Below are 10,609 nucleotides of genomic sequence, written 5' to 3'. Positions count from 1 at the left end.
TATGATGAAAAAATGATTTAATATAAAGTCCTTCGAATGACACAATTATCACTGTATCTAAAGTATTGTTCGGGGTAGAGTATTGAACTCCCAGTTTCATCTTTAAAAAATGTATCGAAAAAATGAACAAAAAAAATATTTTAATATATCTATTTATTTATAACTTAAAAAGATCTATAAATACATATTATTAAAAAAATATAATAATCAGATAACTACTGCTTTTATATATTCATTTATCCTCTTGGTAACGTAAGCCTAAAGAAATTTTAGAAAAAAAATCTCTCCTTCTTAACTTTTCAAAATTCCATTATACACAAACAATAAAGTGAGTTCGCTTCATAAACTACTGGACCAGATACCAGAAACTTGAGAATGATAATTTATAATTAAAAACATTATGTTATAAGGTGATATAACCTTATTATTTAGTGACATTAAAATATTAATAAAGACATTAGAAGTTAATAATTATATATGAGGGAGAGAGAAAAGATTGGTTCGGTGTGTGTGAGGGGTACCACTCAAAAGCTGCTTCCTCCTTCTTTCTCTCTACACATAACAGAGCTTCTTTCCCTCGTTTGCCCCCCCAAACTGACCAAGACTATTCAGCCATCTCACTTTTCAACACGTTCAAAGTGAACCGAAGAGGTCCACTACAGCACAGCTTTTTCAGTTCTTATACAAACACACACCACCACCTTCAATCGAGAGTTAATTTACCTGTTTATCTAATTTGGGGATGGCGTGGGGAAAGAAGAAGCGTTGCTCAAGTAACGGAGGTTTGATGAGATTGATGGTGGTGATGGCGGTGTTGTTATCGGGATTGTGGTGTGTGTCCTGTGAGAGAGAGAAAGAGAAAGAGACAGAGAAAAGCAGAAGGAACGCGTACGCCACCATGATGTACGTAGGTACGCCCAGAGACTACGAATTCTACGTAGCTATACGCGTACTCCTGAAATCGCTGGCCACGCTCGACGCTCAAGCCGATCGCGTTGTCATTGCTTCTCTCGATGTCCCTCCTCGCTGGATTCGAGCTCTGTAAGTCCCACTCAATAATAATGTTTTTTAATTATTTAGTTTTGGTTTTACTTTATCTGCGTCTTCTTGTGCTCTGCTTGCAACTGAAGAAATGGTGTGGAAAATGAAATGGGTTTGGGTAGGGTTGAGAAATTGGGAGCGTCAATTGGGTTTGCGGTGTAGTCTAGCTAGTACAGTGACAGCGCACAATGTTATAATGGCTTTTAGGGTCTGAACGTCCACGTCCAAAGCCCTTCAAAATCCAAAACCTGGCTCCACACACTCACTTTCTGCATCCCAAACCTTTTTTTTAACATAATACAAATTCCTAAATATAAGATTTCATTAAAATCTTTTATGAACCTTCTTATTCAACATAATATAAGATTTTTAGTGCACGTCTTTCAACTGTTTGTTAAAAGTTCATCAGACTTTTATTTCTAACCGTGCTTTTTGGTATTATTTGTTTCTTAGTCTTTTGTAAGAAGTGTTTTCACCTGGTTTATATAACGTAGTATTTTTTACAGAGAAATAGGTATATTTTTAAAACGTTCACGAAAAAAACGTAGCTATCAGCAATTTCATTATATCTGAGATTTTTTTAATGGGATGACAAGATAAGGGTATTGTTTGCCCTTGTTTTGTTATGGAGTTGTAAGTTGTCACATGACACGTGATTTGTTGTGTTGTGTTGTGTGTTTGGGATTGCGCGTGAAGTTCAAGGGCGTTTGACGATTGTATCAACGTCCTTGAGAAATGGGATGGTTCTTTCGCGTCTTGTTCCTATTTGGTCATTGTTTCTTGCGGTCGGCAAATGCTTTTCTAAATAACTGAGTTTTTTTCTTTACACTCTCTTCTTTAATAGATCAAACTTATGTGCCTCCCATTCTTTACATTCTTTATTTGGTATCATCTACTTATAATAAAATTTCAGTTATAAATTACTGCAACTTTTTAAGCAAATAAAAAATAATCAAAACATGTTTAAAAAACTATATTTAAACTTAGTCTGTTGTGATGTTTACTTTGCAATATTTTGTAAAGATTTTTATTTTATTAAAAGAACTATCCGTTTCTCGAGAAATAAAATTAATTTAATAAAAAATATGAAATAGAAAAATATGAGATAAATAACGTGTGTGTGTATATATATATATATATATATATATATATATATATATATATATATATATATATATATATATATTATTTTCCTAACAACATATGTACATTATTAAAGTGTGATACGTAATTTTTGTAATTAATATTTTCGGACATTTCTTTTGACGAGTTATAGTTCACATTTGTTTTGTTGAAAATTATAAATACTTTAGTACAGCATCTATAGAGGGACATTTAATGTTTTATTTGAAGAAATTAATTCTCTGGAAAAACAAAAATTCCTCCTTCTATCACACCGTGCAGTTTTAGTCTTAACAAAATACATTTGTTCGAAGTATTATTTTTAAAAAGTTGTGTTTAAATTTCTCTTAAAGTAGCATATTTATTAAAAAAAAAGTAAGTTATTCTAGTTAACTTATTTTCAAAAGTGCCTTATTTATTTTAGTAGGAAAAACTGCTAAGGAAATTTAAACTCATTGTGTAAACGAGGGAGCAAGTTTTTGTTTGTTAATGTAATAAACTTTTTTTTAATCATACATTTATTGGAAAGTACTTAAGGCACTCTATTTAATATTTATTTATTTGAAAAGAAATACAAGTACTATTTTTAATGAAAAGAAAATATTTTTCATTTCTTACTTATTTTAGGAAGCATGTTTTATGGCATTTTATGTCAAATCCAATTGTCATATTTTCTTTTACATTATTTACCAAATCAATTACTTTTTTCTTTTTACTTTTTAATCAATCTAACTTTTTTTTTTGTTTCAGTATTAACTAAAATGACTAATGATAAACTATAATACTGAAACAAATTTCAGTTTTACTAATTTTATTTTTATTAATAATTAGGTTTATACCGAATTCAAGTTTATTTTTATAATTAAAAACTTTAATAACTAATACTATAATGAATGTTTAAAATTTAACTTAATTTGATCTTTTTAAAATAGGCATATTAATAAATACCGTTTAGCCCTGATGGAGAAAGTAGATTTTTTTTTAATAAAATTAATTACTATTTAATCAAGAATGGCTCTGACGATCTTTGATCTACAAAGTTCTACTCATTTTAGTAGATTAAGCTAATATTTAAATTTTTAAAAAGTGAAGTCTGTCTGTTGCATATTTGTAGAAGAATGAGTATTCAAATGGTAGTAATTAATAAAATATAAAATATTTAAGATTTAATTTTATAATGATATTTTAAATGATAGTATTAAAAATTAAATCATTGAATATTTAAGATTTAATTTTATAATGATAAAAAATAATAAATATATTAAATTGCTCATGGTGCAAAGGAAAATAGTTTTTGAATTTTGTTAACATTAGTTTGTTAAAGTTAATTCAAAGTACATAAAAATATTTTAAAAACTATTGAGAAACTTATTTTTATTAAAAATATATAATAAACATTTTTATCAATAAAATATTTCTTTTTATTACTTAAAAAAAATTGACGTCACCAAAACTGATAGTAAAAGCTAGTACTATTTATTATGTCGATTCTAACAAGCTCTGTTTTTTAAGAGAAACTATTTTAAGGTGTTTTTCTTCTTTCAAATTTTTACATATTAAAGGTATTTGGATTTTACTGTCCATAATTTGGGTGTTTTGAAATGTCCACTTAAATAGGCATTTACAGATATATTGCATTTCAATGTGTTTGAAATAATTTATTTATCCTTAAAAATTCATTTGTCTTGTTTAAGTTTACTTTATCATGGGATTTTAAGTTAGATGTGTCATTTAGTCTTGCACAATTATGAGGAAAGCATTTAGGACATTTGTTTTTAAAAGAAATAGGTGCACCAATCACTTATCGTTCATTTCAATGGTTAAAACAAAAGCACCCTTCTTGTCATAGTATTCTTTTTCTCTAATTGTGTCGTGGTCGTGCCACGTCGTTTGCAGTGGAATTCATTGCACAAAATTTGGCTATTTCTTAATATTATCACTAATGTAATCATGCATTATTGTATTTGTCGTTCACACCAATATATTCTCTATTAATGTTTTTTAATGAAAAATTAGTTTCAATTTATAATTAGTATTCTTAAAATACGTATCAGAAAATTCGCATCAACCTTAAAAATTTAAACGAGAGTTTGATTTTATAACTTTATCTCCTTTAAGTTTAGGATCCTCCTTTGTTTTTGCATTGTCCAATGTAATTTTGTTCATGTTAAAAATCGATATCTTAATAAATAAAAATTACAAGTATTTATATTCTTCGATAATTTTTAATCCAAGTCGATTCAAGCTGATTTATTTAGGTAGTATTCGTTTCATTGGGTTGAGTATTAAATAATTATAAAATAAAAATAGTAAAAAGGGAGGAGTACAAAAAAAAATATGTCTCAAAAGTTAAAACGAAAATATAAATAAAGTATTAAAAATAGATAAATATATTTTTATATTATTGTTAAATAGTCAAGTGATATTAGAGAGATATTTGAGCGGATCCAATTAATTTGGATTTATCAATTCTAAAACTGAAGTATCTCGTTGGTTGGGTCAATTCCCCAGTGGCCACTTATAACTTCCAAGAAAAAAGATAACAATGCCATGATGAAAAAAATGATGTTACTTGGTAAGCCTCAAATGAATAAAACGTTAAGCTTGATATACTACTATTCACAATAGATATTCTTATTATATTCCATAATTATGATGGGTACAGTTGCTTGAAGATAACTGGCATTAAAAATTAGAGTTGTGCTACATGAAACTGATGGCTAGGGTTTTAGACGGTGGTGTGTAGTGGTCCCTACGATCATGTAGAAATAAATGTTGGAGGCTTAAAATAAATGAGGAAGATAATTTTTGTGTGTATGAACAATAACTGAGGGTTGTTTGTTATTGGTGTGTTGTCCAGTGAAAAGGAAGATGGTGCGAAAGTAGTGAGAGTGGAAAATCTGGAGAACCCATATAAGCATCAAGACAATTTTGACAAGAGATTCAAGTTATCGTTGAACAAACTGTACGCGTGGAGCTTAGTGGAGTATGACAGGGTTGTGATGTTGGACGCAGACAACCTCTTCCTTCACAACACTGACGAGTTGTTTCAATGTGGACAGTTCTGTGCGGTCTTTATCAATCCTTGTGTGTTCCACACGGGCCTTTTCGTCTTGCAGGTACAATTTCACCATCTACGAAACTGCGATATAACTCCAAACTTTCCATAATTATTCCCACATTTTTTTAACTGTATATAGATGCCATAAAAGAGCGTTATAGTTTCTTTTTACATTAATACTAGTATGTATGATAAATTTATCAATTTCTATCATAATCACTTTATAAATTATCATTATAGTCTCATTACACGACCGTCTATAAAATTACTCAAATCTTAACTAATTTTTTAATAGTGTTTTTATGTTTAATAGCATAGTTTTGTTAGGACAAAAAAGGTATAATAACAAGTTGTACGATTAGTTTTCTCAAGAGTGTGTATTACCACCTCCAAACTAATCTTAATCATTTAGATTTTTTTATTGACTATCTTTAGAGCTCTGATTAAGAAGCATTACATACATTTTGTTGATGCAATAAAAAAATCACCTTTGTTTCTTAGGTTGTCAAATTATTTAAGTCTAGATTGATTAGGCTCATTTGAAAGCATTTAAATTTAATAGATCACATGTCAGTTAGGGAATATCTGTGGTGGATCCAATAAGTTAAGTGTACTGTATGCTAGTCTTAACTCAAAACGTTATTTATGTTGAAAAAATGATCATCTAAGATTATCTGTGTTGTACTGTTTGATATTTGCAGCCTTCAATGGCCGTGTTCAAGGACATGGTTCATGAATTGGAAAATGGGAGAGAAAATCCTGATGGTGCAGACCAGGGTTTCATAGCTAGCTATTTCCCAGAGTTGCTTGATAAGCCAATGTTTTATCCACCATCTAATGGGACCAGGCTTGATGGAACATATAGGCTTCCTTTAGGTTATCAGATGGATGCTTCTTACTATTGTAAGTATGTATATATTACAAACAAAAAGGAATGTTCATCGTTTAGTTTTTGAAACTTCACTCCTGAAAACTTGATGCATGCTAATACCATTTCTTACATGTTCAGATCTTAAACTTCGCTGGAGCATACCCTGTGGACCAAACAGTGTGATCACATTCCCAGGAGCACCATGGTTGAAGCCATGGTATTGGTGGTCCTGGCCTGTCCTGCCATTGGGCATCCAGTGGCATGATAAACGTCGTCAAACTTTGGGGTAAGATTGGATTTCATTTCAAATTTTCAGACTTCATAGATGATTCTGTTCCTTTTCTTTTTTACATTTTTTCTAGGACCACTTTGATTTCTTGCACATCATTTGAGCTTATTTTAATGATAACATTCCACTCAAATATGAACCATCGTAACAATTGGCGTATTATTTAGAGCAGTTATGGTGCGGAGATGGCGGTGATACTTATTCAATCAGCAATATATTTGGGCATAATAGCAATGACACGTTTTGCAAGGCCAAGCCTCTCAAAGTTGTGCTATAGGCGCTCTGACAAGAGCATCAGCTTGGTGCAGAACACTCTGAAATTGGTGGCATTGTGGAGCATCCTTGCTGCTTACACGACACCCTTCTTCATTATTCCTCACACAGTTCATCCTTTGTTAGGATGGCCAATCTACTTGCTTGGTGTCTTTGCATTGTGCTCAGTTGCAATCAATGCCTTTCTGCTTCCCATGTTGCCAGTTTTGATGCCTTGGTTTGGAATTGTTGGTGTCTTGATGGTCATGGCTTTTCCTTGGTATTCAGATGGGGTAGTGAGAGCATTGTGCGTTTTTGGTTATGCATTCTGTGCTGCACCATTTGTGTGGGCATCTATGACTAGGATAATGACAGGGCTTCACCAGTCTCTAGAAAGGGAAGCTTTTCTGCCAAGAATAGGAGGAGAATCTTCGCCCCCTTCTTGGTTTAATAAGTTATATTGAACTGTCAAATTGGTCATGCTACAATGCTTGGGACATAGATGAAAGTTCAATGAAAAATTAAAGGGGAGAAAGTGCCATGGATTCAGCTCCATCAAGATGTTTGTTATGGTTGAAATTATATGCATTCTATTCTTTTGGAGGCAGAAGGTCATGTTGCACTTACTACCAGCGGCAGCTAGTGTGTGTATATAAAGATTGTTTTGCTATTTTTCTCATACTGTAACAATTGCACTGTTGGTTCGTGTAATCAAATTTTTAACATTTACTCAATCTCTTGTTCATATTACATATAAACTTAGAGAGCAACATAATATAGTGGGAGAGAACATAATCTTAGGAGTTACTTTAGTATGTTTCAATCAGAATTCAAATTTCATGTGCACACCTCATGTCACACAAGTTCTCATCATGTTGACGAGAGAGGTAACTTGGGAGATGGATAATAACAATTTTAAATGAATATTTTATTTCTCTTTTATAATTTTTATTATATAAATAATAATATTTTGGACAAAATATAATTACACATCATCTTATTTTTTTTTCAACTATTATTTATATTTTAAAATATGTTTTATAGAATTTTATTACGTTTCTTTTATACAAGTATAATAATTATAAACATTTAATACCTTTTTTAAAATTTACTGTTAATAATATCCGTACAGTGTATATTATAATCAAGATAAATGTTCTTTAGCATGTGAAATTGATGAGCACCATTCTCATATTAAGCCTTTAAAAATATAATGTTTACTTATTATTTAAAAATTATTTTTTCATGTCTCAAAAATTACTGATTTAATTAATGTTTGGAAAGGTATATATATATATATATATATATATATATATATATATATATATATATATATATATATATATATATATATAAGAAATTTGTCCAATAACTGAGATAAAAAAAAGTTCTACAGGCCGAGGGAGCCCAAAGATGGGTCCAGTTATAGCATGAAGAAATAAATGGGCCTAAACTTTAAAATTACAGCTTGGCATTTGGATCGAGTTTGACTTAAGAACTCTAGGAGTGTTGCTCCCTCCACCAGGGCATGTTCTCCACTTTAAATTTTTTTTATTTTCAAAATTATCATTAGGTTAAAGGTTAAAACTTTTTACTTTTACCCCAAATTTTTAATTTATTTTTCAAACTCCAATTTTACTTTATTCATATTCCTGAACGCAGTCACATTCTCACCTCATGTCAACTCAATCTTTTTCTACTTAGTTGTATCTAATTTGACAGATTCGTTAGTCATTGTGTTATCGATTGAGTATCTGAAAAAATATTGTAGTATATTTTTTTATATCATTGGATATCTACATATATATTTTATATTTTTTAATTTTGAAAAAATAAAATATAAACTTAGATTAGATTAAAAAAACTTAAGCACAATATTCAAATCAAATTATATGAAAAATTAGTGCAAATAAATTTAACTTTTTTAGAAATTAAATTTAAATGAATTGCAACAAAATATAAATTCTAAAAATTTAATCTTTTACAAAATAAATTCAATTTTATATGTTTAAATAAAAAAAAATAGAAATATGTGAACACAAATTTTAAATTATTCTTAAATGATTAATAGGTTTTTATTATTAATTTTATTTTCATCATTCAAATTTAAAAGATTAATTAACTAAAATTCAATAGTAATTATTAGGTATAATCGAATACATGGTAGTTTTATGTACTTCATCAACAACTAGGTAGAAGACTATTGAGTTGATATGGGAGACGGGTGCAGTTGTTGCGTTCAGGAAATATGAATAAGGTAAAATTAGGGTTTGAAAAATAAATTAAAAATTCATGGTAAAAGTAAAAAAGTGTTAACCATTAACTTAAGGATGGTTTTGAAAATAAAAGAATTTGAGGAGGTGTAGGGAGCATATCGGCAGTGGAGGGAGCAACACTCCAAACTTTAGATATGTTTTCAATTTCTAAAAAATATGACATTTTTACATTTGTTTTTATAAAGGAATATTTTTAATCACTGAAAATGTAAAATTGTGAATATTTTGGTTTTCGTACTAAATTCATATCAATTTTTTGAATATAGAATAAGTAACACAAATTTTGTGTGAATTTAAACTAACAAACTTGCGTACTTTTAGAAGAAAAAAGACATTTCAAAACAAGTGAGTCCGATTCTGTTACTTCAAAAAAAAAAACTATACAAAAAAATATAGACACATACATGGATACATATACCATTACTATATAACCTAAAGACATTTAAGGTATTTACTAAAAGAAAACATTATATATATACTATCTTTCGAAATAAAACACTTTATCATGTCTTTTTACGGTGATTTTCTAAATCTGTAATTTCATTAGCTTTGCTATAGTATATTTGGACAAATCGTCACTAGAAGAATAGAAAGTTTGGAGTTAGCTTAAATAAATCAATAATTAAATAAAAGATATTTTGTAAATAAATTAATAATTATATCTTTATAATGGTGATTGAGTATTTATGAAACATTATGATCACACTTGCTTCTTATCTCCACAAAGATACAAACCTATTAACATTTATATTTACAAGAAACATCAAGAAAATAAATTATGAACACATGCAATGGTGATGACTTGATGAGTTGTTTGAAGTTAAAACCTAGCAGTATTCTGTTTTAGAATGTCACAATCTAAAATGTTAATTATAGTTTAAGAACGCTGTATGTTGGTAACAGCGAAAAGGCATTATTAATATTTTTGGATTTCTTCTCCTGTGTCTGTTTGTAAGTGATCAGAGAAACGAGAAAGAGAAAACCAGAAAGAACAAACTAAAAAAAGAATTGTATTGAAAAGTTGCAGAACAAACAACAAAACAAAGTATTTATACAGAAAAATAAAGAAACAACTAAGAAAAGTAAAACGCAGACCGAGCAGCTTCCTAGACCGATTGTCAGCTTCCTAGACCGATCGTCCTAGAGAGAAGACGATCGGTAGTGAGAAGACAACTGAACCTGTCGAACGGTACGACCGATCGTCCGAGAGTAGAGACGATCGGCAGTGAGAAGACAACAGAACCTGTCGATCGATACGACCGATCGTCCGAGAGTAGAGATGATCGGTAGAGAGAAGACAACAGGAACAGTAACAAGAAGTAAACAGAACCTGACGAACGGTACAACCGATCATCTGAGAGTCCTTACCGATCAGTGGTGACGATCGGTAAGGACGATCGGTAATGAAAAGGATGACTATCAAACCGATCATCCGAGAATAGAGCCGATCAGTGATAACAAGCGTTAAGAACGATCGGTAATGTAAAAGGTCTCTATGACTGCTTATTCAGCCTGTGTTCTCTGACTTCTTTTTTCTCTTTTTTTCTCCCCTATTTTCTTCGTCTAGTAAATCTATGAAATGTCATTGACTTCTGATACCGATTTGTGTTTTAAATGAATAATTTATTATGGATATATCAGTACAAAGTGTAGTGGCGAAAATTTTAATCTAAATAGCCTGAAACCGAGGATGTTAG

At 30.0% G+C, this 10,609-nt stretch overlaps 1 protein-coding gene across 1 annotated transcript; it reads left to right on the top strand.

Annotated features, from left to right (window-relative positions):
- The first annotated feature begins 465 nt into the window (after nucleotides 1–465).
- Nucleotides 466–7,370, top strand: LOC124827846 (putative glucuronosyltransferase PGSIP8). Its single transcript, XM_047300998.2, has 5 exons — nucleotides 466–1,041; nucleotides 5,024–5,282; nucleotides 5,926–6,127; nucleotides 6,234–6,381; nucleotides 6,557–7,370. The coding sequence occupies exons 1-5, from the start codon at nucleotides 743–745 to the stop codon at nucleotides 7,098–7,100; spliced, it is 1,452 nt and encodes a 483-aa protein (XP_047156954.1). The 5' UTR covers nucleotides 466–742; the 3' UTR covers nucleotides 7,101–7,370.
- The last annotated feature ends 3,239 nt before the right edge of the window (nucleotides 7,371–10,609 follow it).

The sequence above is a fragment of the Vigna umbellata genome, chromosome 1 (genome assembly GCF_029865625.1).
Source record: "Vigna umbellata cultivar VRB3 chromosome 1, Vumbellata_1.0, whole genome shotgun sequence".
Lineage (NCBI taxonomy): Eukaryota > Viridiplantae > Streptophyta > Magnoliopsida > Fabales > Fabaceae > Vigna > Vigna umbellata.
Note: the sequence above shows the minus strand (reverse complement) of the source record. Positions and strands in the feature narration are given on the sequence as shown.

What these genes read in the sequence shown, in the direction of transcription:
- LOC124827846 (XM_047300998.2), top strand. Translation starts at nt 743, where the DNA reads ATGGCGTGGGGAAAGAAGAAGCGTTGCTCAAGTAACGGAGGTTTGATG. An exon ending in CCTCGCTGGATTCGAGCTCT is followed by an intron (nt 1,042 to 5,023) that starts GTAAGTCCCACT and finishes TGTGTTGTCCAG; the next exon opens with TGAAAAGGAAGATGGTGCGA. An exon ending in CGGGCCTTTTCGTCTTGCAG is followed by an intron (nt 5,283 to 5,925) that starts GTACAATTTCAC and finishes TGATATTTGCAG; the next exon opens with CCTTCAATGGCCGTGTTCAA.